This window comes from the organism of the source record quoted next, unplaced genomic scaffold, assembly GCF_019419815.1.
Source record: "Pyrus x bretschneideri cultivar Hongxiangsu unplaced genomic scaffold, Pyrus_bretschneideri_v1 Contig22, whole genome shotgun sequence".
NCBI lineage: Eukaryota > Viridiplantae > Streptophyta > Magnoliopsida > Rosales > Rosaceae > Pyrus > Pyrus x bretschneideri.
The window spans coordinates 2,509,064-2,536,366 of NW_025999524.1; the positions used below are offsets into that span (position 1 = coordinate 2,509,064).

The 27,303-nt window shown below is 38.0% G+C and overlaps 5 protein-coding genes across 5 annotated transcripts; 1 reads left to right on the top strand and 4 right to left on the bottom strand.

Annotated features, from left to right (window-relative positions):
- Positions 1–9,408: 9,408 nt before the first annotated feature.
- On the bottom strand, positions 9,409–13,295 carry LOC125477642. The gene is made up of 4 exons (XM_048585003.1): positions 13,140–13,295; positions 11,775–12,548; positions 10,661–10,701; positions 9,409–10,578 (listed from the first exon to the last, which is right to left on the bottom strand). The coding sequence occupies exons 2-4, from the start codon at positions 12,094–12,096 to the stop codon at positions 9,688–9,690; spliced, it is 1,254 nt and encodes a 417-aa protein (XP_048440960.1). The 5' UTR covers positions 12,097–12,548; positions 13,140–13,295; the 3' UTR covers positions 9,409–9,687.
- Positions 13,296–14,255: 960 nt separating this feature from the next.
- LOC103950947 (putative methyltransferase-like protein 7A) lies at positions 14,256–16,798 on the bottom strand. Its single transcript, XM_048585133.1, has 6 exons — positions 16,440–16,798; positions 16,257–16,352; positions 15,526–15,744; positions 15,169–15,265; positions 14,823–14,885; positions 14,256–14,726 (listed from the first exon to the last, which is right to left on the bottom strand). Exons 1-6 carry the CDS (start codon positions 16,701–16,703, stop codon positions 14,533–14,535), a joined length of 933 nt encoding a protein of 310 aa, XP_048441090.1. The 5' UTR covers positions 16,704–16,798; the 3' UTR covers positions 14,256–14,532.
- A 228-nt stretch (positions 16,799–17,026) lies between these two features.
- LOC125477723 lies at positions 17,027–19,344 on the bottom strand. Its single transcript, XM_048585134.1, has 7 exons — positions 19,173–19,344; positions 18,165–18,336; positions 17,911–17,973; positions 17,753–17,800; positions 17,612–17,662; positions 17,401–17,464; positions 17,027–17,309 (listed from the first exon to the last, which is right to left on the bottom strand). Exons 2-7 carry the CDS (start codon positions 18,309–18,311, stop codon positions 17,215–17,217), a joined length of 468 nt encoding a protein of 155 aa, XP_048441091.1. The 5' UTR covers positions 18,312–18,336; positions 19,173–19,344; the 3' UTR covers positions 17,027–17,214.
- Positions 19,345–20,673: 1,329 nt separating this feature from the next.
- Positions 20,674–24,767, top strand: LOC125477541 (casparian strip membrane protein 1-like). The gene is made up of 3 exons (XM_048584719.1): positions 20,674–22,176; positions 22,273–22,396; positions 22,604–24,767. Exons 1-3 carry the CDS (start codon positions 21,950–21,952, stop codon positions 22,817–22,819), a joined length of 567 nt encoding a protein of 188 aa, XP_048440676.1. The 5' UTR covers positions 20,674–21,949; the 3' UTR covers positions 22,820–24,767.
- A 225-nt stretch (positions 24,768–24,992) lies between these two features.
- On the bottom strand, positions 24,993–25,885 carry LOC125477540 (photosynthetic NDH subunit of lumenal location 2, chloroplastic-like). Its single transcript, XM_048584718.1, has 2 exons — positions 25,323–25,885; positions 24,993–25,210 (listed from the first exon to the last, which is right to left on the bottom strand). The coding sequence occupies exons 1-2, from the start codon at positions 25,827–25,829 to the stop codon at positions 25,112–25,114; spliced, it is 606 nt and encodes a 201-aa protein (XP_048440675.1). The 5' UTR covers positions 25,830–25,885; the 3' UTR covers positions 24,993–25,111.
- Positions 25,886–27,303: the final 1,418 nt, after the last annotated feature.

The window sequence follows — 27,303 nt, forward strand, 5'->3', positions numbered from 1 at the left end:
ATATGGTCGTCCAGCAATCAAACAAAAAAACAAAAACAAAAAACTGTTTCCCGCAATAGAATTCCTCCAGTTGGAATGAACAAAAATTTAAAAATTAAAAAAAAAATAAAGAACGGTGGAGAAGTTGTAATTTTGAAGATATTTTTCAGTGTGAGAACACGACAAATATACGCCATATGTTTTGAATGTTGTTCTCTTATTACAAGCAGAATATTGTTCTCTTATTACATTAATTTCTCTAGAATCAGAAGCAGAAGCAGAAGGTGGCAGGCACGAATTAGGGAATGTGAGGAGGAGAGCAAGCCCGTGAATCGAAGATATATATCTTTGCGGCAGATTGGCTTTTCTCAGAACTGCTTTTCTTGTTTGCTCTTTTCTTTTATGTTTTAAGCTGCCTTACAGTTATAGGTTAACCAACCCAACTACTTCTAGGATTCTGTCTTCCATAGCACTGCGCCAGTAAAAGCACTTCCCAACTACCCAATGGAGATTTGGTGAAGTGCTTTCAAAGTTTAGGGTTGATGGGGAAAAAGTTTGAGTGTTTCTTCATTCCATAACGGGAAGAAGAGTAAAAATGATTGTCCTTCTAGTTTTGTAATTTGAGGAATGTAAATTACGCAACCAAAATAAGTTTCAAAATTTTGAACCCTGATTAACCAATGATTGTGTTTTGTATGTTATATCTGAAACTACTTTAAACTTTTTTATTTGTAACAACTAAAATACAACTTGTGTATCACATTATTTTTTGGTGTTATTATTGAAAGAAACGTTGATGTCCAGTGATATTGCAGAAAGAAGAAAATGTTACCGACACTAATTATGTTTAAGATTTGCATAGATCCTCTCGTTACAACCTTTAATGATGGATTACTTGACTTTTTCATTAGAATAAACCATAAAAGGTTATGGATACCCATTTGTGAATACCGTATCTTGATGGAATAAATTCGACGATTGGAACTATTCAAATATTCATTTGAAGATTACTCCTAAAAAAATCCTGTGAATTGAAGATTGTTTAATCATCTAAACGAATAAAATAAACTGATAGTTCATCATAAATATGTTACTTAGTAGCTACACCGTCGATTTGTTCTAAGCATTTGAATGACGTGATCTATCTCCTATTGAAATGAATTTTTTGTAGGAGTAACTTTCAGATGAAAGTTAAGAAATTAAACTATTCCAATTATAAAATTTATACTGTCAAGATACGTTTTTCACAAGGACGAAATGAGCTCATCCCCTAGGAGAGGAATGCAAGTTACATATGCAAAAGTTTGTATTGGATCTTGATTTGAATTTTAAATTAGTGTAAGACAGGTTCGGAGTCAAACGACTACACATTATTCCCCTTTGGGTCATGCATGTCCCATAGTTCAAATATGCATGGAAATCTATTGGATACTTTTATGTTACGTGACCCCTCACTATCACAAATTCACAATGGTCATTTCTAAGTACTACGTTATGTAAGATTATGAGTATGAAATATATACAAGAACTAGTTATAGTGTTTGAGATTGATATGGAAAAGTCTTGGTTAAAACTGTTTAGGTTATCCTTATTGTTTTAGGATAACAGAGTTGAGAGAAGTTCCAATTGGTTTTGGAAAAGAACTTAGTGTTGGAACTTCATGAGGTCTCGTAATTCTTTATGGTTTGTATGAGCTTGAATCTCAGTCCAATTTTGATAGGGAATGGACAGAGGAGCACTATATATTTATGGTTGAAACCACTGCTCTAGCGATACCAGTTTATGTTGTTCTAAGTCCTATTGATTAGAGAAGCCATTGTGATCATAAAAGAGGAGAAGGTTTCGAACACAGAGGCTGCAATGGCTTCTTCATCAGGATCGAACAATGCATGTATGTTCTAAAAGCTTTTGGTTCTTAAGTCTGTTAAATGCAAAATTTAGACTAGGTATGATTCAATTGGATGAATTCTTGTTTCTTGGATAAGTTGTTGCGATTTTATTCTTACACGTCATACATATATTGTACCCGTGAAGAAAAACTTTGTAATGAATATTATTAGATTTCAATAAGCAATTTACATTCTGAATGTTTGGTTTAGATTAGATTCCAGCTTATCGAACCTAATATTTAAGTTATCCAGCTACCAACTTCTTGTCACGTAATCTTTTTGTTGAAAAATTGGTTTGAAGTATAGAATCTTGGGTTAATAGCATTTAAAACTATCATTTTCGAGTCCATTTGTTTCTACAAAACATGAGTCATTTTGCACAAACATGACCTAAATCGATGTGATGGTTAACCACACATTAGTTCCATTTTTCAGCGTTGGAATATTTACTCAACCGGCCTCCTTTGGTTTTAGATCACACTGCTAGCTAGAACTAACTCTGATGAACTCGTCCAAAATGGGTCTAAGTCGAGCACTTGTTTAAGATCATAAAAACCGTATAGCCATGTCAAAGGTTCCATGACATAAACCATGAACTTGCATTCAGAACTTTACAGAGAGAAACCCTAAGCAACTGACATATACAATACGCAAATTAATCCGATCATAAATATGATTAGTTGTTTTTGTTTGTGGTTAGTTGTGAGAAGCAATTGTCTTACTTAGGGTTAAGTATGGCCCATCACCTTCTCGACACTATCAAACCAAAAATCCACTCTCAATCGTTCCGGAAGAATTTTTGCGTATCCTGGACTTATGGGCAAAAAACGTCTTTATTGCAATATGTACTACTGAATCAGTTGTTTTATTTTTTTGTACCAACAGTTAAGATATGTTTTACCCTAGCTACTTGCTGCACAAAAAACTAAATCACAAGCTTCCTTGGTTAACGTAATAATCATATGATTAACAATTTTGTATAGAAATTTCATTTTCTTGGTATTCTTATATTGTGATGCTCTCTCTCGTTCCTTAATTAATATATGTGTCAATTCATAATTTGCAGGTAATGAAACATATATAGCTCCATAAGTGTAAGAAGTTAAATAGTATTTGTTGTAAAATGGATAGCAAATGAGGAGAAAATATATTTTTGTAGATTTCATTCGAAGCAATATAACATACATCTTTCCCCCATCGCACGCAAGCAACAACGAGGGGGTTCCATCACGTGTGTACGTAGAGTCACACTTGCATTCACCGACGCACGTGCTTGTACTTCTAGTTCTACGTCCCCTGCAATTGCACGTGCCCAACTGGTCAACTTTAAACTTTCAGGACCCACTGAAGGTTTTGGGCTGAGGCACATGCACCTAAGCTTTTTTTTTTTTTTTTTTTTGTTAAGAGATTAATCACAACTCAACACGTGTAAACACTAGAATAAAATTTTTAGGGTCTCACATCAATGGTAGACAAAAATATAGAACTCTTCTCTACTATAAAAAGAGATCATTCTTCCACAATTAATCTTATTCTGATCTAAGATTCACTAATTCATTATTAGAACTCACTAATGATGATTATGCTAAAATCTTTGTATCATGTAAACTCTACATTATTAATGAAAACTCATCTATCCTCGTGGACTTAGCTCGAGCTAGTGTGAATCACGTAAACCTTGTATTTGTTTCCCCATCTCTTATTTCTTTGCATATTATCTTCACTTGGTGACCAAACAATAATTTAATATCGAACTTGTTATTTAGAAGAGTTAAATTTAAGATCTATCACTTAAAAATAGATAAAAATACAACCAAAGTATAGTGTTAATGACGATATATGTATAGTTTGATGGTTCAAGTTGGAGTACAATATTCAACCATTACTTTAACTATCAATTAAAAAAAATTGCTTGGACGTTTGAATTTCATATTTTTGAAACGTTTGGAACAAGTTTTCTGTCTAGGTGTGGAGAAGGGAACATATCCACATGCAATTAATAAGAATTTCTTTTTAAATAAAAGAAAAAAGCTTGGAGTTTTACCATTCGTGAATTGCTTTCTAATTGGTCAATGTCTTGCAATGGATTAAGCCCATATTATGATGGATATAGATTAACCCTGAGGTTCCCTATCTCGCAGTAATGGCTGCTAAATTAGGAGGGACTCTATCACCACCACCAGTAGCTGGCAAAATGGTCCGACAACTTGAAATACTGAGTAAGAAATTTAGGAGGGCACATGGATGCAATATCTGTCATAGCATCACGCGTGGAAGGCCTCACTTGGAACGGAAAGTAAAAAGGAAAAAAGGCTAACTAAAGTACGAGATTTTCTAATATGGAGTTGCATATTTAATTCTTCATTTATTTGGTGCATGTCATGCATATAATGATCATAGAGTTTTCAATTCGAATAATTGGGTTGCTAAACATGACAAAATAAAATGGTAAAAAAAATGCTAATTTGCATAAATTGCATTGCCCTATTAAGTTTTATCTATTGTGACATCCCACACCGCCCAGGGGACTGATCCTTAAATGTATATTCCCATCCTACCTAGCACGAGGCCTTTTGGGAGCTCACTGGCTTCGGGTTCCGTAGGAACTCCAAAGTTAAGCGAGAAGAGGGCTAGAGCACTCCCAGGATGGGTGACCTTCTAGGAAGTTGCTCGTGAGTTCCCAAAAACAAAACCGTGAGGGAATAGTAAGCCTAAAGCGGACAATATCGTGCTACGGTAGTGGAGCGGGCCCGGGAAGTAGTGCCACCCGAACCGGGATGTGACATTGGTATCAGAGCCTATCCCTGGCCGGAAATGTGCCGACGAGGACGTCGGGCCCCTAAGGGGGGTGGATTGTGACATCTCACATCGCCCAGGGGACTGATCCTTAAATGTATATTCCCATCCTACCTAGCACGAGGCCTTTTGGGAGCTCACTGGCTTCGGGTTCCGTAGGAACTCCGAAGTTAAGCGAGAAGAGGGCTAGAGCACTCCCAGGATGGGTGACCTTCTGGGAAGTCTATACTCTTCTTAAAGATCGAGATTTGATCTACAATTGCTGATACATATTTTGTCAGAATTTCTCTGTCCCACATCAGTCAGAAGGTTTGAGAACAAGCCCCTTTAAATAGAATTATCCTACTTTAACTAACATCGAGGCCTTTTGTATTAAAACACCACACCTGACAGATTGAGCAAGTGGCCAAGTGGGGACAGTATCGGTGTTGTTGGAGTGAGCCCATGGCCCGTCTACCTGAAATTTAAGATATTTCTCGTATTTAAGAAGAAAGCATATTAAAAGTTAACGTTGATATGCATATTTGTCGGAAAAAAACATCTAGATCGTTGCTAGATTAGGATTCTCCATGTATCAAGATAACCATTAAAATCGAGACATTGAGAAAAGAATTTTAGGAAAGGATAAATATGAGTGAGCGTGACATGGGTGTGACTGTCCGAATGGAACTTTTTATGTTACAACAATGGTGCATGAGTTTGATATATGAGAGAGAAGAAGAAAACCCTATTTCACTGCTAATTGAATCCAGCTCTGCACCAAATGAAAAAGAAAAAAAAAGACGATAATAAAAAAGGAAAAAATCCATTGAACGACAACATGCAAGGTCACCCACTAAAACGTGGTACAGAGTTTGAAGACGTGCCTCAATGACAAGGTGATGAGCTTTGGAACCCCTAAACAAAAGTAAACCCACTTATTACGAACTACTTTTTAGTTTTAAGGCTCAACCAATGAATACGAAGACATCTCACATCACAGTTCGAAAGAGAGACTCACATAAAACAAGAATGTTGAAGACCTTGAAATAGTGGTGTCTGAAAGTATCACGTGTCGTCGTGAGTTTCATGAGACAGGCGATTGCTAGGACTCGAAGAGAAGAGAGTGAAGTTTGGTTGGGCAGATCAATTACTTTGTTAGGAAACAATCCCACATGAAAGAGTCCATCATGTGGAGCACTATAAGTTTTAGATTAGGACTTCCTCTCAACTCTCAACTGATAAGGTTCTTCATGCACGCTTGTTCTAAATTGGACCCCCCCTCACATGCAGCTCACCTTAATTGTTACTTTCGGGTTATGGACTCCTATGTTTTTGTGTCAAACTTCATTACAAAAATACTTAAGGGAGCAAAACCCTAATCTTTTGTTATTAAATTTAAACAGTCTGGAACTCGTATAATTACCTTATCAGATAACTAGTTAAAGAACATGCAGGCATGCAGCTTAGGCACCGGCTCGATCGGCCAAATATATCGGGGTGGGCTGAGCCTTCTAGGTGATAGGTTTAGTTATCAGATTAAGCTACGTGCTTAGCTATTAATGGATGATATTTCATAATTTCACGTGCGTTTTTGCATGCTCGAGCTAGATCGAGGAGAGATTTTTTTATGTAGAATACTACATATCATTATATATTAGAAAGACACTTAAAAAAAAAAAAATTTTCCTCCGATTACATAATGACATGTATAGGGTTCTGACTGGTGTTTCGGACTTATTTTCGTCCTTACCCCTTGTCAAGTTAAACCAACATGCATGCAACCTAATACCTAATTAAAGTTTTTACTTTTGTCATAGAAAAATATCTTCTTCTTAACCTTATTCCATTCAGTTTGAGCGCCAACTGAATTTGACTTGCAAGAAAACAAGCACTTGTAATTTATAAAGTCGCTCAAAAGAAAGAAAAAAAAAAGTGACACATCTGTCATGATGAAGCTTTGTTATATTTTCACGAATTAAGCTAATCAAATAAGTTGAATAGAGACTTCGCATTACTATTGCCGGCTGCGAAAAGATAAGTTTATGGATAACTAGAACACTAGATTCAGACATGACAAGATGCTCCCACAAATTGAGAGAGATGGTGGAAACTAACCAAATTGTATATTCTTTGACAAGTTCAAAATCTTAGCCATACTTTATCACTCCCATTTGGAAAACGAAATTCAAAAGCATACGAGTTACGTCTGCTAGTCAAGGCAAGGGCAAAGCTAGAAATAACGTTCATGTGGGCACAACTAAACAATGACGTAGCACTAAATATATTTTTCAATTTTAAGTGAGATATTTTGCTGAACATTTGGTCAACTCATCCCCATTGTGTTCTTTGCTTAGCATACATCCTCACATTTTGTGCCATTTTAACTGTATCTTTAGGTTTAGTATTGTTATGGTGAACAAGTGGATAAATTATATATCTACAGGATTGGAAGGTCAAATTTATTAGATGTAAAGGAGGAGATAATTCTTCTTCGTGAGTTGCCAGAATCAACTCTACAACTAAATATTTTTATGTTATATTTGCCTCCTAGTGGTTTTGGACGAGAAGTGAGTGATAGAGTTGGTAGTGATGGTTAGTTGATTATTATTCACTATACTTTGATTCGATGTCGTATTGAGCGACGGAAGGTGGTTACGATTTAAGAGGGGCCATGATTATTCCTCAGACCACCTTTTTTAGGCCCAAACTTGAGGGGGGCACGTGCGCCCCTTCAGCCCTTAATAAGATTCACACCTAGGTCAAGGTAGTATTTTATCCCCTTCACTAAAATTTAAATCACTGACATTGTAAATTAGAGTAACTTAAAATATCGTATTGTAAAATAAAAATATTAAGTGGTTAGGTCAGCTTGTTAATGCGCTCAAGTTCGAATTATCCATCTTATAAATTAGAGTAATTTAGAACAACATATTATAAACCTAAATACTTAGCCTATGGGCCTATAATCTAGTCACAATCGCAATACTATCTAAAATCTTTGTAGGAGTAAATAGGGCTTGTTATCTGATTGAGGTAAATTGATAAACAAGTTAAAGATAAACAACTGACCAAAAAAGATGAACAAGGAAAAGGACCATAACATGGCTACAATAGGCTGGTGGGTGAAAGTTCCATTTGTGATGATCCAAACATGGCCCAGTTGCGGAAATAGTGACAGCTGATATGGTTCCAAGAGAAGGAAGAAGGAAAAAGAACAAAACATCTGGGCATGGTGGCATATTCTGCATGCATTTGTCTGGGGCAAACCCGACTCAGCACATGATTGTGGGGAAGAAGAAGAAGAAGAAGATCATGGTCCCCCCATCGTGGTCCTCCAATAATGAAAACCCTCGGGCCGCGCAGAAAATATTCCACTACCCCAATGGTAAAAAAATCAATGGCTAGGGAAAATTGTTCCCGCTTGGGTAAAATTATAATTTACTATCTTTACAAAATAATTTATGTGGTGGAGGTGGCCAAGAAATCTGACCCCTGAACAGAAGCCTGGTCCAGAAAATGGTTATTTTCAATAAGGATATGATAAAGTTTTTGCAGCAGCATGTTAGATCCTTTCGATATATGCATGCAAATTTCAAGATATGTAGAGGACCATATTTGACAGTGAAACTGTATGTTTTAATATGTGCATGTTAATATGTTACGTTGCAGACTTGCAGTCCCCGCACAACTTAAATCCAATTTCTTTTTCTTTTTCCCATTATCTTTGTTCTTGTTTCTACTCTGCTAAAAAAAGGCAAACTCAAGTCAAAAAGGCTCTTTGTTTTGTGAGAGTTGGAAGAGAAACGTTTATGGAACGAAGCTTTACTTACTTTGCCAAAAAGTTGTTTCTGCAACTCGAATTCGAGATTTTTCGGTCAGAAAGAAACAACATTTCCGTTTGTACTCTATTAAATTACATAATTCGAATATTACCAAGAAAATAAAAAAAAGATGGATTTGTATATAGGATAGCACCATGTGATGTGAGTGAGTGACAGCAGCTAATATGTCTACTCCATGCCAAGTGAATAAAAATCTTGTCAAATATGAACCAAGTACTTTCAACTTTTTTGTGTAGAAGATGTTGTGCATAATAAGAGAATATTGGTTCATGTTGCTTGACCATGTAGTTTGTTTATTTAAAATCGACACATCGTCTATATATTGATGTTATCGACACTTTCAGAAATGAATGTCAAAATTGTGTCCATATGAGTGTCAGTGGAAGTATAGACAATGTAACAATGCTTGTTTACATGATCGACAAGACTCTTAATCAGGCCGACTAACAATATTTTCTACAATTAAAGTAAAAGTCTTTGAAAACCAGTACTCGTAAAAGGATGCTTGTGATTTCAATTTTCAAATTTCAACCAGTACATGAAGATATTTTCTTCAAATTTATTTTTTCCTTGTGTGGTTACTGCTTACTGCCCATTATTTATCAGATGGACCTCTTGAGAAGAATGAGAAATCAAGTGTAAAGCAAAGCAGGTCCATGTACTACGATCAAGTGATATTTCTCTTCACTTGTAAGAGAGAGATCTTAGGTTCGATTCTGATCAAAGACGAATTTGAATCACATTACTGTTAGCCCATTATAAGACTTAACCCATCCCCTCCCCCTTAGTGAGATAATATCGTTTGTTCAAAGAAAAAAAAAAGAAAAAGAGGTCCATGTAGATTTCGTTGAGTGAGCTACCTGGGCAATATTATTGTGAAGGACATGTCGAAAGAGAATGTGCGACACAGGACTCAAGTCTTTAGACAAAACAAGATATTCATTTCCATAAGGGGAAGAAGAATCATTCACAACCAAAATACAGAGGAACGATAACAATGTTAAACATTGCAGTTGTCTACTAAAATGGGTTTCAACCCACAATCTGCGCAAGATCGAACCTATACAATGAAGGTGATAAGTTTTCCAATCATGGCTGATAAATAATGATCTACTGAGACTTCCAACCAATTAGCAGACTTCAGCGATCGCCAATTGGGAAAAAATTCGGATTCCAGTTAGCTATGTGATGTATTTTCTTCAGGTTTTAAAACTCGGGCCTGCTGTCATCTTCGATTTTGAGCTTCCAACCATTCCCTGATCAACTGACATTCCACTCAAATGCTGTAAAGAGTGAGATCCACTTTTTCTTAGCTTACCTGGAAACTCTTTGCCCAAATTACCTTTCAAAGAAAGATTTTTTTTTATGCGACTCCTGTTAAGCATCAGCATACTATTGCGCGGGGGAGCATGCAAAGCCCCTTCAACGCAATCTCCCACCTGTGCACATCCCCAAGGCCTGGATGGTCCATCATCACTAATTGGTCTATGCCTTGGAAAACCAGCCCACAATCTTGAGAAGCCTTGCTGCTCTTGGAGATTTTCTTCGTCAAGTCTAGCACATAGGGGACAGGGAGGGTCGCTTTTTCGTGTCTTGGGTGTTGTTTGCTCCAAGCACTCTGCATGGAAAACATGAGAGCAAGAAAGAACCCCGGTAACTGGCATATCTCCACTTCTCACTATCCGACGAGAACTCCAAGGCGATCTCTGTGAAAGAAACCTTTCACACAAGCCACATCTAAAACCATCAGACGCATTGACATTATTACAAGGTCGACCAGATATCTCTGCCTCAAATGACTCAGAAACATCTGCAAAATCAATGCTGCTACTGGCACTACTCCAGCGGTGGCCATCTCTTTGAGGAGTGGCAGAATCATACTCCAGAAACCCAGTAACTGTGAGATCAGAAGCCTCTCTGGGGGCTGTTTGGGCAGGAAAGGACAAGGGATGAATAGGTTTGGACATGAACGAACGCCGACTTGGATATGTATGATGGGAAGATAGGTACGGCTTCACCGTGGGTTCAGACTCGCTACTGTCTGAACGGGACGAGATGGAACCCCCCATTTCTTGAATTTCTGAGGTTCCCTGCAAAGATACCATGAAAGGAAACGCTAAAACAAATTTCCTTAATTCAATGAACTAGCAAAGTTAAAATTTTATACAATACCTCCATGGTAGGTCTAATGGATGTATGCCCCAAAGCTGGACCTAGCAAGTAAACAGGAGTGAGGTGAAGTTAACACAAATGAATCACAACATGAATGGTGGCCAATGATGACAATCTTGAGAATGAATGTCCTTAATAAGTACAAATTTTGAGTTCTCTATTTTTACAAAGCTGAAAGGATCTGATTAATGATCAATCATGGTAACTGTTTAAGCATGGTTTGTTAGAATCAACGGAAACGGTAAGAACTCAATCAGGGAAACACTTCAAATGATGCAACCAAACCAAATCCTTCAAAATGGAAACTTTGAGAATCCCCGACAATATTCTATCGAGAATCTCAAAAGTATGAAATGTCAATTGAACTTGTGATCATCTGCAATGTGGAACTTGGGAATCTAAAGGGCACAACAAAGGTCCACATCCAAGTTTACTAATGATCTTGAAACCAATGGATTCCAGATCAGATACAGTAAGCTCCAAAAATTCTATGACAGAGAAGAAAGAGATCCATCTTAAGTTGTTAAGTATAGGTAGTCAAGCATGACACTAGTTATCATTATTGAAGTGTTCAGCGCATGCTCTATAATAACCAAATGGGACATGTACATAGGATAGTTAGTAAGAACCATATATCAGATCACCTAATTCAGATGGCTTAGCTTTTTGTGACACCATCACAGTACACACAAACACGAGTGCACACACGCACACAGATGTTAACGGGAACTATATGTGTAATAATCTTTTTCCGAGACTGTTACATACACTCAAATTGTGCAGTAGCATATGCAGATGTGTGTGTGTGTGTATGTAGCTCAATAACATAAACAACAATCATGCAAGATCGTTTGCAAAAATTCATTGGTACACTGTAAGATCATTAAAAGACATAAAATGGTACTATGGCTCAGTCAATCCAACTAAATGAACCAGAAAAATATATGGAATCCGAAAAATATCTTAATCATTGAGGTTACCAGACATAATTTCATCTGCACTTTCTGTCACCTGATTTAAAGCCAAGAAGTAGTAATTCATCGCAGACATCATCATGTGGGTGTTTGCACTTTGCACAGATAAAACAGAATAAAGATTCATTGTCAATTGTTACCTCTCTTTTTTGCAGTTTCATAATCATCTACACTGATTTCCTGTATTGCTGGAGGTGTCCGTTGAGGACCTTGAGAAAGGTCTGATGGACTACTTAAAAACAGCCCAGCACCATCAGACACCGAGTAGTGATGATTATAGAGATTGTTGCCTCTCACCCAGCCCCTACTTCCTTTACTGTTTGATGAAGTAGAAGACCCATATTGCTGATTACCATCATGAAAACCGTACTGTAATTCTTCAGGTTGGAAACGGAAATCCCATCTTGATGGGGGTGGTGAGAAGCTCGTATTAGTTCTCCAGCATGGCTCTTCTGGACCCATTGACCAGTCCCTACTGGGCGTATGTGATTCATGTGGCCTTGCGGCCACACAACACAGCGACCCCGTTTTAGCTATTTTTTAGAAGACACAGGGAGATTGATTCTGTCTGCTATTAACCTTCCTGAAGTTCATCTCACTAATTTACATTAATTACATGAATTCACCATCGCAGAAACAAGTTATGCTCATCTATGCAAAGTGTCACTTATCAAAGGCTCATGGTACAACACATCATACTACGATGTACTAGCAACATCTGACATTAATAATGCTGTACTCAAGGGTTTTGTATACCCTTACGAACTTGGGTAAAACGGGCAAACTCACATATAAATAGGATCAGAGTTTCTTCCACATTAACCAGACATAACATAAGTACACTGCTTACACCCCTAAACTTCTTCAACAAAGTAGAAAATTTTCAAATTTCTTCAACAGTCACGGTGGCAAACCTACGAACAAAGTTAAGATAACAAATTCAGACAAGGCTGTGTTCATACACCAAGTACGCAATTTGCTTAAAGCGTTCAACAAAGTACAACACCAGAATAGAAATACTCAACAACAAACTAATCCATCACCACTAGCAATTCTCAGCTTATATACAAAACAAAACAAAACAAAACAAAACAAAAAATGAAATGCATACCTAACTACCAACAACTACGAAGAATCAAAAAATTATATACATTCAACAAATCCAGTGACTTTCACCACCAATATCAAAAGGGTTTTTTTTATAAAGACCCAACTTAACCCAAATTTCAAGTCTTGCAGTAAGTAAATTTCTAATATTTTCATCAATAGAAGACGAGGCATCTGGTTAAACCTCATAGAACGCATTACTCAACAACCTCAGTAAGATAATTAAAAAGACCAAAAATTTACAGTGCAGACAAAAAAACACACACACAGAAATCAAATTTGGGAGCTGAAATTAGTGAAAACCCCTAGAAATTGGAAGCATAAATTGGACACAAACAATTGGGTATTTTTAAAACCCTGAAATGTAAATCGAGAAATAGAGAGAGAAAGGAGCTTACAGTCAGACGACAGTGACGAAGCGCGAGAAGAAACTCTCTGACTCAGTCTGAGCTGCGACCTAGACGACACTGGTTGTGGACTGAGAAAGAAATGGAAACCCTAAATATCAGGGAGAAAAAGAAAGAGCATGTTCAGGGGACCTTTTTGCATTAAGATCCTCCCTTTTTTGTATAATTTTCTATAACCCCCATTCAATTCCTTGTTTATTGTAACTTAATTGATTATTACCTTTGTATAATTTTTGGTAAAAAAACAGTGTTTTTAGAGTGAACCGAAATCGTTTTTTGTAAAACTGTTTTTTAAGTTATGTTTAATGAAAAATAAAGTGAGTTTTAAAAAAGTACTTTAAGTGTTTTTGATAAGAAACACGTATTTGATGTTTATTTCAAAAAAAAAAATTTAACTAATTTTACTAAAAATATTTCTAATCATTTTAAAAACATATTTAATCAAAACGAACGAAATTGATTGTTTAAAAGCAATTTCCATAATACACATATATTATGGGGCCAACCAAATATAAGTGTTGTCACATATTCTTTTTTATGGGGCCAACCTAATACACATAAAAGCGCATTAAGATATTCAAGATAATATTATTTAGAATTTGTTTTATTGGAGTAGGTTTAAAAATGATTTATCTATTTATTTATTTTGCAATCATTTCCGTATTCTCCAGTTTTTCGGTGCACTGTAAGAGTTTATTCCTATTAATTAGAATCAAACTCAATTTTCGACCGCTATAAAACGTCTTATCTAGCTAACATTTCAATCCGACTTCACACTTCCTTTTCGAATTCACACCAACTTTCTCCTTCAACATTTTTTGGATATCAAATGGATCTGTCCGCCATAAGATAATTATATGCCTTGTTTAGAAGTGATTTTAAAATGATTGAAAATGCTTTTAGAAGAAATATTTTTGAGTTCCAAAACCACTTGAAGTGCTTCCTGCAAGAAGTATGTGTTCATTGTAAGAAGCACGTCAAGTGTTTTCAAAATTCACTTACATTTTTACTAAGCATTGGTTTCAAAAACATTTTCCCCCAAAACTCTTTTAATCATTTTAAAAGCGCTTCCAAACTAGCTCATAATCGGCACCTGCAACTCTGAGCTTGGAATAATTGACCATTATTTATGGGACCCCTTTTTATGTAAGTTGATAATCACACATAATTATTGCTTATAGGTGTAACAAACAGATAACACTAATTGCTAATTCATAAGGAATTATACAATTATTAGTTCAACATCCCTTCAGCCAGAAGCAAACACCCAGAGGCCCACAAGCCGAATGATAATCGGAGGTTCATGCACGCGCCCTCTTTTTTCATCTCTCCCGTCACGTGTTGAGACCAATAATATTGCGCAACGGAGTAATGCCTTGCGTTGTCACTTACGAGCTATTCCATACACTTGAGGGTTTACGAATGAGGCAGTGGACAAGGTGGTCGTGTGTAGATTAACGGCCGCGAACCCGGAGTCGGATATATTCCTTCCTGTTTCCCGGGTGAGATGACACCCGTCGGCTAGGATTTGTTGCAGAGGATCAAGAACGCTCTGTATGAATCTGAGGATTGTACCATCTGCAGCAGCACCATAACAGTTGCAAACAAAATGATAAGCCACAATACTCTTGCATTAAATGTCATCAATTAACTGAGATTTGCAGCTCGCACTACCTTTTGCAGCCACATGCTCCACGAACAGGTAAAGTCCGCCCGGTCTTAGAACTCTCTTTATCTCTGAAGGACACAGGACAAATGAACTCGTTTAAAGTTTGGATTTTAGATTAACACGGTCTGCAGAAGTTTCTTTGGGTGAAAAATGAATGCGCATTTCACATCATCATTTGACAGCTAGAAGGAGCAGTTTTTCCGAAAACTAAAGAAATAAAACGGATGCTTCCCAAACGATCAACTTAGAATGTAAAGGCATCCACAATCACAAGTAGTAACCACTAGATAGCAATTACTTAGTGCTACAAGTTTACGAAAAGGAAATTCTGCCCCTCGTAAGCTAAATTACCTTTCAGAGTGTTGTCGACATCTTTAACAGAACACAACACAAGAGTTCCAACAACTGCATCAACAGAAGCATCCTCTAATGGAATAGCCTCCCCAACCTGGTTAAGATTAGCATTTCCCGAGTATGAATCACAAACAAAAAGCAAACATAATTGCAAACGAAAACAAAAACTTGAAAAATAAAATTCAGCCACGGGTGAACAAAGTAGCTCAAAGGAAAACTTGCATCTTACTAGGTTCGTTCAGTCGGTGATCATCTTAATAAGAAATTATGCATTGGAAAATATAAGTTTTACTGATAACCAGTTTCAGTTTTTTTCTGCACTGCCATAAGAGAAGTTTAAAGTTATCTACATACAGCATGTATGAACTCGAAATTCGAAAGGGGCAGACCGGCAGCCACAGCAGCAGCCCGAGCATATTTTTCCATCTTCATAATCGGATCCACGCCAAAAACCCGAACACCGCTATCAGCAGCATAGTATCTCAGATTAGGACCAGTCCCAATACCAATTTCCAACACTTGCTCAGCTTTTCCTTTCAATTCAGCAAAGAGCTCTGTCTTGTAACCTGCAATCTACCCACAAAACCATATCGCAGTTAAAACACCATACACTAATCTCAAACTTAGACTAGTTTGGAAGTGCTTTTGTAGAAAGCATTTTTGCTCAAAATTGCTTCCGCTAGAGGTGTTAATAAAAGCACATTGATTTTTTACTAAAAATCCAGGTGCTAACTGAAAAGTTGAAGTATTTCTCCAAGAGCATATGCTTCTCCAGAAAGCGCTTATGTGACTCAAGAACATTTTTAGTTAACCCAGGATAGAAATGCTCCCCGTCAAGAAGCAAAATCCCAAACAGGTCATTAGTCCAAATTGAAATCAAAACTAATCTACTAATTTAAATTATAATTAAGGAAATTTTAACGAAAAGCTCCGGTACTGTTTACTTTAACGAAAAACCATATTTTTACACTAAAAATTAATCCTTGTACTATTTAATTTAGCATTTATTTTGTCCTTATAGTTAAAACTCAAAGCTTCAAAGTGTTTTCATTAGTTTACGTTATAATTAAATTATAATCACTAACCTCGGCTTCATAAGATTTCATGGCGGTATTCAAAATGGATGCATAAAGCTCCTCGTACCAGCCCGGTCTTGGAGGGTGAACTTCTTCTAACATGGCCTATGCACTCATCAACGTACTCATCAGACGAAAATACCCTTCAAAATTGCAGAGCAAGAATCAGAAGACGGGGTCGTACGCACGTACCGTATAATCTTCAGAAGTCAATTTGGAAGCCGCGGAGGCGGTGGAAGGGCGAATTGGGAATAACGATGGCGTCGCCACTGCTGCTTCGATGAAGCGCCGTCTTCCGCACGAACATAATCCGCTGCTCAGGCAGAGCGAAGCCGGCGCCAGTGACCCGTCAGCTGAAGAATCCGAGTTGACTCGGATCGGAGAAGGATTGGAACGCGACGTGATTAGGCCACGTGGCGCAATGGTCGACATGGAGGAAATGGCGCAATGGATCATTTTCTTCAGCCGTCAGCTCAGTGCGATAAGAACGAAAAAAGAGACACTATTTCTCGAAATATGCACAAATGGAAGTTTGACTGACGATTTCTTGGCCAACGGCATTATAACCAGGAAAAGAATCCTCTCCGATCCTCCGGTAATTATTTTAAATTTAAAATTTAAAATTAAATATAAATAGTATTTAACGAAAATTAATTCAGAGATGATCTTTTTCCGTATAACCAATGTTGTTTGATCTTATTATTACATGTCTTGAAGATAAGTGTTTGCCCTTGTAGTTCAAATCTCGCCGATTCCCTAATTTAACATCTAACCTATAGTTTGACCAAACAAAAAAATTGCAATTTTAAACAAATGAACGTCATGTGTTCAAGAGTGTGTACATGATTCATGTTATACATGTTACAAAACCAGTACGAAAATTCGGATCGTATATCTTATTCGCTCTGGTATTTTACTAACGACCAAATCCTCGGCTTCTAATTTGCGAAGATGTGGGAGGCAGCAGCTACTCGTGGTGGCGGGTCTGATCCTCATCGCCAGTGTTGTCACCGCTGCCACCATCTAGTTGGTCCTCCGATGAAATGTTCATATTTCCGCCATCTGCGATATCGAAAAGAAAAAGGAGTTCAGGTGCTGAGCAGCTGAAGAGGTTTATAACATGACAAGTTTATTGGCGATTGATTACACATACCATCACCTTCGCCTCCAGAAGAATAAGCTGAGCGCCTTGAACGCCCTTGCTGGTGCGGTGTGGGCTGATAACAACAAGAAAGATCAAATACGAGAATCAGCATATGAGAAAACAAGTGTAGTTTTTTTAAAGTGACGGCGGATCTTTCAACCCCTAACAACTTCTAGGCCAGCTTGAGGCAAGAAAAACGTAAAGATATCATCAAGCATACCTGTAGCTTTGGGCGGAGTGCTTCAAGCGGCCCTTTCGGCTTTGCACCTTGCTGTTAAAAAACCATAGATAGTCAAAGATATCAGGCATTCAAACTTCATAGTTATAGCAACAACAAGTCTAAGAAAATCCACACAAATACCTTTCCAAGTGCCCAATCAGCAGAATCAAAATAAGCACGCTCATGGTCCTGACAGAAAATTTCCAACTTGTGACTTATCATGATAAAGAGAAAACTAGAATCGCAACAGCGGAAAGCGGTGTGATAGGGGAAAAGAGAGATGCGAGACAAACAACTACCTTGGATATTAGGGGAGTCTTCCTTGGCAGTATGCCTCCATACTTTTTCTTAATTGCTGCTTCCTGCAGAAGACACAATCACAGACAATGATCCTATTGCATAACTCCATATGACAACCGAATGTTTAAGGCTAAGGGAAAGTTTGAAGCAAAAAGAGAATTCAATGTTGGAAAAAATCTGTACTAATAGACAACAGGTCAACATGTAGGACATGTCAAAATTTTTGGAACTAAATTGTAGTGCAGAGTTGCACCTCCTGCTGGGCTGAAGGCATGGGATTTCCATGATTTTCATTTGAAGCTTTTGGGTCTACCCCGGCATTGTCACCATCACCTAGATCCATAGGAGTGCTATCAGCAACCTCTTGGTCCTTAACCTCCTCCATGTTTGTACCAGACATATTTTGCTCAGGGTGCTGGCGACAACTGCAAGAACAAAAGACTCGTTTACTCAATCAAAACCAGATGTATACAAATGTAGTCATTTCGTTGGGCGTTCCAAATAAGCAAACCGGTTCCTTCCGTTTTTTTAAATCTCGTACAACAATTGCTTATAATAAGATCAGGCTATTCGTTAGTTCAACTCTATCCATCATCAAATCATTGACATGCATATAAATGTCTGTAAAACCATCCAGCGATACACCCCTACAAAGAAATATCACTATGACTATGTTGATAAATGTTTGATGCCATGAAAGCACATTGAAGTAAATGCACTAATTCCATTAAACTACACTCCCAGAGCCCGGCGCATCACGGAAGATGCAGCCTTTCATCATGCCCTCCCAACTCCTAGTCCACAATCCAACATCGAAGATCAAACTCCAGCTACTAGGGGATTGAAGTTCAACTTCCCGATTCAACCTTAACCCGAAATAGCTCGGATAAGCAGCATCTTGAAGATGACATAGAACTATGGTAACGAAGAAAGTCAAATCTTTGCAGCAAAACAATTTAAAGCAAATCTTTCCGCACGAACAGAGGCACCAACAAAAACAGCTAAAAAAATGAAAATATTTCATTTAGGAACAACTAGAAAAACTTGTAAATACGGTTCCTTCTGGGGGTAATCATAAACAATCAGAGTAAAAACCAATTGGATCATGGACTTTTGGAAGAACCCAGATTCGAGATATCAGTGAGTTTGCTACTGGGCAGCTAAGTTGCTTGATTTGCAGAAGAAAGTTAACAGCTTTGATTGGTAAATATCGAGATTTCTGAACTGGGAAATAGCAGAAGTGAAGGGGTTGGAAGCTTACCTGATCAAAGATCGGATCCGATTGCAGAAGCAGAGGATATCTGAAGAAGAAGAAGAAGAAGAAGAAGAAGCAAGCCTAGAGATTACGCTACGCGCAGAGCGCGTAAGAGTGAGAACTTTTGGGCTGTGAGAATTGAGGCCTTTGTTTTTAATTGGACCGGGTTCAGTTTTACATCTCTTGGGCCTTTATTTTCATACAGCTCGGCCTCAAACCCATATATAATATTTTAATATTATTTTAAGGCCACAAGCAATGCAATTATGTTTAGCAAAAATTTAACTTTCTCTCTCCTCTTAGGTAAATTTAGCTAATTACTGTTTACAAAATTAAGATAATCAGTCAAATTTAGGTTGAAGTTTGGAGCTCGATTTTTTTTTGCATTTTTTTACTAATGTAGCAAAAAAATCTCATTTCGCTAGGTTGTTGAAAATGTTCTCGCACATTTATGTGGACATGTGTGACAATGTACTAGGCGATTAGCATGAGAAGATCTTAATTAATCGTGATCTCGGTATTATTTGCACGAACACCCCCAAAAGAGATGGTAAAACACAGTATATGAAAACATCTCATAGTTGTATATTCTTCCTCAATGACATGGATCATTTATAGTGCAACATATATTCTCTTATTGTAACGTCTTTCAAAATAAGAGAAAACATGTTGTGTTGTAGTCCACGTCGAAAAAAGGGGTTGAAATTGGATGATGATGTACCTGGTGGTATTAATTTCTGCTCCATCAAAGAAGTAAAGTTGAAAAAGAAAAAGGGATTATAATTGTCATGTCACGCCCATAACTATTTTCATCATTCTAGAGATACCCATCATGTGCAAAAAGATTTTTATTCCATTGCAATGATCAATTCCGGCAACAACAACAGGAATTGCTTTAACAAAAAAAGCTCGTGGCCTTAATCTATCCCTAGTTGTGGATATATTCCAAATTTACAATGCAATATCAATTAGAGCAGTTTAGAGTATTATATTGTTTAATGAGAATCGTAATTATTTCTTTGTATTATTTGACTTGACATCAACATGCATATATAGGGGTCAGATTCGCGATACTATTTGTTTTACACAACTTTTGATATGCATTTTTGTAGAGCTCATTTTGTAATGTATTTTAACGATTTGAACCGTCTATCTTTTAGAACATCATTCATATATCATATTTGCAAAAAAATTAGACAAAATCAAAACTATTAAGACATTCATTTGCAGTGAAAAAAATAGATGAATACGGTTCTACAAAAACACTCTAAACCCTTAATCTAACGATCATGTGGTTTTAGATTTGGATGAGTTTAGGTAGACATAATCTTCAAGGGAAGGATCAAATAGTTCGGATCATTAAAATGCATTATGAAGTAGGATCCACAAAAATATGTGTTAAAAGTTGTGTGAAAAAAATGATACCACAAATCTGTCCCATATAAATACGCACACGTGTATAATTAAGTGAACAAATTTCTAGTTCATGATGTGAGCTAGCAAGCACAACAGACGTTGTCATTTGCTCCTTCCCCCCCTTCTTCCAACCATCCCCACATAAGAGTGCAAGTATTGAATATTCATCTAAGTTCTTGCATGCAAAAATGAGATAATAATACGTGCTGCAGCCAAGGATGACTTGCCGGCATCAACCAACTTCTCCGGTATAACTTCTCTTCTTCTTTTTTTCTTTTTTTTTTTTTTTAAATTTTTTTACTAGGGAGGATAGGATTTGAAACTATTACAAAAATTTAAGGAATATGAGAGTTTCAAATTCAAAACGCATAGGTGGTATCCGAACACTCTAAATCATTATAACTTATTACGATGCAAGAAAATTAGTCCAAAGCATAGGTTAGGATTTGTTTTGCTACGATCGTTAGCTCTAAAAGCGTGGATTGGTGGCAATTAGGAAGAGGTAGGTGTGTTTCGAGCAGAGATAACCGGCAAGTTGTCTGTGGCTACATGTCTATTTCATGTTTGCATGTTAGATCTCTACGATGACAAACGAAACGGCGAGGGAAGAGGCCAAGATTGATCCAACATGCCATGGCTTAAGTAAGTTTTCTCGATCTGTTTCGCTAATCCTCGTGCGATCAGGGTTGTAATTATTTAATTAGTACCATACTTTGATTAAATAAGCTAACTAGCTGACGTGCTTTGTATTTGTTAGAGCATTTTCGGTTTGGTGGATTTGGACCTAGGACTAGACTTGTTTCTCACACGATAGATCCAAGTTAGGCCAGTTAATTAAGGCAATGTGACCGTTCCCTTACATCTAAGTTGGAATCACCCTCCTGACAAGTTAGAATAGTTTAAAATACCGCTTTGTCACCAAAAAGAAAAAGAAAAATACATGTTTGCATGGAACCTAAGTCTAGAAACCTAAGCACCAAACCCACTAGAACAGTGACAACATTCTCCACAGCATTTCCAGATGACTTATGATCTTAGCTCATTGGCCATTTTCCTAGTACCTGGACATGTCACCAGAATCTCTAGAAACCTATGTCCCAAGATTTCATAGTATTATCTGTTCATTGTTGGAGTTGGAGAAATGATCCTCATGGTTCAGAATAATATATACACAGCAAGTGCAGCAGGTAAAAATAAAATAACATACATTGTAGCCTATCAGAGGTTTACACATGGCATGCTTAGACAAACATAGGTTGCACTCCGACATGCACATTAGCATATATAAGCATGCCTTCCCCCGTTTCTCCAGAGCAGAACCACCCACTGTAGAGCTCAGCTTCAAAGAATATAGCTGAGAAAAAAATATGAAGGCAGGAGGAGGACCAGTTGTTAAGGTTACTGAAGCCTCGAAACCGATCCCGAAAATCAAGTCGAGCAGAGTACTCGCTGTTCTAGACTTCACTCTGCGCGTCGTTGCAGTGATCGGAACATTGGCTAGTGCCATAGCTATGGGAACCAGCAGGGAAACACTTCCCTTCGCCACACGGTTTGTTCGCTTCAGGGCTCGGTACAAGGATCTTCCCACGTTAACGTAAGGATATTTTGTTATTGCGAAAATAATTGAAGGTACTATTTTCTTTTTTTCCAAAGAGAATTGCTCAAACTTTGTGATTCATGTCACATACAGGTTCTTTGTGATGACCAATTCGATCGTATGCGTCTACCTTGTGCTTTCCCTTCCTGTATCTATTGTCCATATCATCTGGACTGCAGCAGTAAACAGTAGGATCATCTTGATCATCTCAGACACGGTAAAAGACGTCGAATTCATTGATAACTAACAGAAAGTTATTTCCGCACTCACCTTTTCTCTTTTTTTCACTGAAAATAGATGTGCGGAAATCACTTTCTCTAACTAATATTTAAGCTTACCTTGGCTTTTTATTCACTCAAACGTATAGCCTTTGTCAAATGGTAAATGCTACTTTGGTTAATAAGTAAATACAAATGTTGTGAAGGTGATGATGGGGCTTGTAACTGCCGGAGCTTCAGCAGCTACAGCCATAGTGTACCTGGCGCACTACGGGAACCCCGGCACCAACTGGTTCGCATTCTGTCAGCAGTTCAACAGCTTCTGTGGGCGCATTTCCGGGTCTCTCATTGGCTCCTTCATCGCCATAACTGTACTTCTACTGCTAATCATCATGTCATCTGTGGCAATTTCTCGACGCTGATGTGCTGCAAGCAACTGTTGGCGATGAATGCCATCTATTTGTGGGAATACAAATATGAATTTGCAAGTGTGTTACGTACCTTGTGTAAATTTAATTAAACTGTAAACCATATTTGCAATATCTAATTACAATTTTCTTTTGCACTAAATAAAACCAACACTCACTGCAATGAATCTAAGCACAAACAGATCTCCTAAAATTGCAGATTAATCAATCATACACAACCAAACATATTTGGTTAATTATGTCACCCCACGTACTACTAGGCCAATAGTGCGACCAGATCATCCTTTGATCCGAAGCAAACATAGTCCATCAAAATGTGGCACAACCAAGGCTGTTTGAGAGCTTGTGTTCAGAGAGTAATGTTGTGTGATGGTTCCGTCCTCTAAATTGTAAATAGCCATATCACATGGTTCATCTCCCACGCTTTTTACCTAAATCCGGTTCACAAGAGATCCGTCTTCACCATCAAACACGCACTTGTAAACCTCGAATCCCATAGTTTGCACTGCAACCTCATCGACATAGAGGCATCTTTTACCCACGCATAAAATCTTAGGACGTGCAATAGGTCAGTCACCCTTAACTGATTCCATAAGATATGCATAATGACAACTTTCTGGGAAGTCGTTTTCAGGTGTGAGTAGCTTCAGTTCAGGCGGCAGTGAATGGTCAATTTACTGCTATCAACATCCAGTGACCAAACACTTCTAAACCAGTTAGTAGCTTAGAGTTGGCTTTTACAAAATATAACGTCAACAAATATGTTATGTGATAGATTGAAGTAAGTCCAAAACCTCTGACCTGCTTTGAAGAAAGCCAACCTGCGAAAAGTGCTACAACCGCATAATTATCCGGATTCATTCAGGGATCAGCTGATAAGATAATCTTATGGGTGTGATGGTCATGGTAGGGTGTGTTATGTCCAGGGATACTTCTATTATGGGAGGGAGAAGAACGAGCGGCGATGTTTGTTGAAAGGGTTCCCGAGTGCTATAAGCAGACCTTTCCGTTTGATCTTCAATTGTAGCTAGCTGCCAACCGTGGCTAGAGCCACTGCCACAACACCACTTTGTCAAGGGCACTTGTAACTTAATATTGTTGTGGATTCTTCCTTCATAAGTGCTGTATAATATTAGTCTAAGTCCACAGTGGTCGTCGTGGTGGGGGTTGGGGATCAAGAGCATGGGAAGTACCTTGCGCCACCTGCTGCGTTGCAAGATTATAGAATTTGGAAACAGAACGGGATCGGCGGACAAGAAAACCTTACCGACGTTATGATCATTGCAGCCTTTCAAATCCCAATCGTCTATCCAGGCCTTCAAGAGAGGGAGATGAATGGAATCACTTGGTCTTCTGAAAGGTCCCTGTGTGCTATTAACGGACCTTCCTTTGTATGATCTACTTTGGCCAACTAAACATATCCACAGCCATAACACCTCGTAGTCCTAAAAGGCACATGGAACTGAATATCGTCGTTGATTCTTCCTTCGGAAATGCTGTATAGCGCTCTTTGGTGCTTGCTTGGGAGGTCAGTTTTCAGGATCAGGAGCATGGGAATAACTTATTCAGAATCGGAAAGAATAGGGCTTCCGGAAGACTAGCCAATGCCCAGTACTAATACTAGTACTAGTAGTCTAGTACTGATCAAGCTAACTGCAGCTCTGCGCTTCTTATTCGATTTAAAACTCGGCATGATCGTAGTGAAATTCTTAAAGTTCAATAACATGATGAAGAGAAGAATGCTTTGATGAGAATATGTATATATACAATTAAAACAGAAGACCAGTGAAATTACTTGTGGTACTCTTAGGCTCACCATTCTTAGTGAGGTTGGAGCCAGAAGAGATAGATCATGTACCAAGCCACCATTGAGTCATAACTCCGCAACTCGCCTTGAGCCGAATTAATCTCCAACGCAACACAGTGCATCAAGGTCTCATTGGTTCCTCGACGATCATCTGAAAGATACGTTTGACTAAGTTCTTTTGAGAGATTGATAGTTGGGTTAAGTCATGATGGTGGATGATGAGGAATGATGGTCGAAGTGGTGTCATGTTCTTTCCCGTTACTATGCTTCGCGCCCATATTAAAGTTGAAGTGTGTATACGAATGATTTGCAATATGTTGCATTTGCCTCATGGCAAAGTGCAACGTTTTACAAATCTAATAACAAATCTACAAAAATTGCAATAATTCTTAGTTCACAATACACTTCTAGTTCTGTATATACCCAAACATATTTGGTTGAATCCAATTTCAAACAAAAACAGTCCAACCATCTTAAAACTAGGCCAACAGCGCAACCAAATCATCCAACGATTTCAATGTCTTCTCATAGTATAAGTACGATTCATACACTTTTGGCGTTCGAACATAATAGTCAAGCTGCAAGTGCGACAAAAACATAAGTAAATTGTAATACACATCAAATTGAACGCCAATTAATGCATGATAATTTGTACTATATATGCGTAACATTACTTGAGGAGAAACATACCTCTGCCATGTTATCCACCAATTCATTGGCCGTCTTAGCATACTCGTTCCGGCGACCTTCTGGCACCAAAGTCACGGCATTTTTCAAATCTTGGGATAGATAGGCCGACTTCAGACGGATGTAAAATATGACGTACCTCCATGCCATGGCCTCCAACATGTCCCTCATGCTATGTAGCCCTTCAGCTGTTTGCCTTATCCTAGCGACGGCATCTTCGGGCGAAAGTCCGGGCTCGAAAAAACGTTCCCTTATAAACGAACGAACACCCCAATTTTCAGCTAGCCCGAGCGGGGTGGCAACCCCGTGTTGATGTCCCCCAAGTGCCAATGTAGTGGCCAAGAATGTTGTCACGATTTTTCTTCGACTCGCGGCGTTATTTTCTTGATCGTCTTCTCCTGGAAATGAGGCTCTGATTACCGGGAGTGAGATTTTGTGACGGAAGTTTTGGGGTTTGGCGACGATGTGGGATTGGAGGAAGGTTGTGGTGGTGTTAGTGAAGCTGGTCATGGCTTTGGGGAAAATATGAACAAGTTCGAATTTTTCATGAATGTGTATGGTGGTGATGGGCTGATGAGGATTGTTGTCATTGTGGATTCCTTGGGCAGATTTTTGTGGCTGACCGTGTTGCCCGTCAATCCGACATGGACCTTACCTGCTTGCCGCCACGTGGCCTTTATTATCTTGCCAAATTTATTTAATAAAAAAAGGTTTGGAGAAATCTTTGTATGGTGATTTTCACTCTCTCATTCTCTACGACCACACTCATCTCTTCTCTGTTTTATTAGTGAAAGAGGAGAAATTCTTTGGTCCGGTGGTCGGACCACGTGGTTGTTTGGTTAAAACACGCGACCAAAAATTTGGAAGGGGTCGGGCCGTAATGCAAAGGATGGTGAGATGTATTTGTGTGTTGGTTGAAGTATTGAGGTGACACGATCAGTCATATTTTAGAACTTTATAGTAATCGGCCAAAATTAGAAGAAAAGTTTAGGTAGTGACTTTTACACTCTTGTTTTTTAATTATGCATTCTCTTCTTTTTTTTATTTCTTGATTCTCTTTTGATCCATTCAATCTCTAAACTCACCGGGAGGTGTATTGATAGAAAATGAGAGCTAAAATCAAATTTCAAAACATCCAAGTGTAATAGTCACACTACTATGTTGAGTTATTTATTCACATTACTATTATACTACGAGTAGACGGCATAATCCGTAACACAAAGCAGCATCGATGTAACTGTTGGGTCAATTTAAGCTGACAATATCAAAGCCCGAACATGTTGCAAAAAGCCCAATTCTCTGTATACTTTTGGGGTACGTTTGTTGCACCGGACTATTTCGGACTAGACTAGCTTCAAGGACTAAGCTGGACTGGCTTAGACTAAACTAAGCTGTACTAACTCAGTAAAGTGTTTGATGCAGTATCGGACTAAGAAACATAATAATTACAAAAAAAACAAAAGGAAAAACAACCAGTGATATATAAAAAAATATCCATGTTATTTGCTTCAACTTCAATTTCAACAACATCAAAATTTCAACCAAAATTTCCAATTCCCAAATTCTACCAACTTCAATTTCAACTAAAATTTCCAGTTCCCACATTCTACCAAAATTTCAATCAATTTCAACCAACGTCAATTTCAACTAACCTACAATCAAATTCTAAATTGCATATTACCCAGAGGAAGAATTGGCAAATTAACTCATAATCTACCCCAAAAATTCATGTTCTCTATTAAAAACCAAAGATTTACAGCCTCAATTTCTCAAAAGCCATGCATTGGCAATATATTTCCCATGAAGGGTAAGCAAATTAGGCCTCTATCTGCATCATTGAGGCTCCATCTGCGAATTAAACCTCCAGCCGCGAGCCTCCATTTTCAATTGCGGATCTCAGTCAACCAAATTCGTCCCTGTTCCTTCGACCCCACCATCGTCTCCTCCTCCAAACCTCTCTTATTCGATGACCCACCCCCATCCC

Bases quoted from the DNA above. Each gene is read 5' to 3' on its own strand.
- LOC125477642 (XM_048585003.1), bottom strand. From the start codon at position 12,096: ATGGGTCCAGAAGAGCCATGCTGGAGAACTAATACGAGCTTCTCACCA. The intron at 10,702-11,774 runs GTAACAATTGAC...TTTACTTGCTAG, and splicing joins TGAAACTGCAAAAAAGAGAG to GTCCAGCTTTGGGGCATACA. The intron at 10,579-10,660 runs GTATTGTATAAA...GTATCTTTGCAG, and splicing joins CCATTAGACCTACCATGGAG to GGAACCTCAGAAATTCAAGA.
- LOC103950947 (XM_048585133.1), bottom strand. From the start codon at position 16,703: ATGATCCATTGCGCCATTTCCTCCATGTCGACCATTGCGCCACGTGGC. The intron at 16,353-16,439 runs GTACGTGCGTAC...ATGAGTGCATAG, and splicing joins TGACTTCTGAAGATTATACG to GCCATGTTAGAAGAAGTTCA. The intron at 14,886-15,168 runs GTAATTTAGCTT...TGTGTCCTTCAG, and splicing joins TGTCGACAACACTCTGAAAG to AGATAAAGAGAGTTCTAAGA.
- LOC125477723 (XM_048585134.1), bottom strand. From the start codon at position 18,311: ATGTCTGGTACAAACATGGAGGAGGTTAAGGACCAAGAGGTTGCTGAT. The intron at 17,801-17,910 runs GTAGTTGTTTGT...ATTTTCTGTCAG, and splicing joins AGACTCCCCTAATATCCAAG to GACCATGAGCGTGCTTATTT. The intron at 17,465-17,611 runs GTATGCTTGATG...TGTTGTTATCAG, and splicing joins CACTCCGCCCAAAGCTACAG to CCCACACCGCACCAGCAAGG.
- LOC125477541 (XM_048584719.1), top strand. From the start codon at position 21,950: ATGAAGGCAGGAGGAGGACCAGTTGTTAAGGTTACTGAAGCCTCGAAA. The intron at 22,177-22,272 runs GTAAGGATATTT...TGTCACATACAG, and splicing joins AAGGATCTTCCCACGTTAAC to GTTCTTTGTGATGACCAATT. The intron at 22,397-22,603 runs GTAAAAGACGTC...AATGTTGTGAAG, and splicing joins TCTTGATCATCTCAGACACG to GTGATGATGGGGCTTGTAAC.
- LOC125477540 (XM_048584718.1), bottom strand. From the start codon at position 25,829: ATGACCAGCTTCACTAACACCACCACAACCTTCCTCCAATCCCACATC. The intron at 25,211-25,322 runs GTATGTTTCTCC...TCGCACTTGCAG, and splicing joins TGGTGGATAACATGGCAGAG to CTTGACTATTATGTTCGAAC.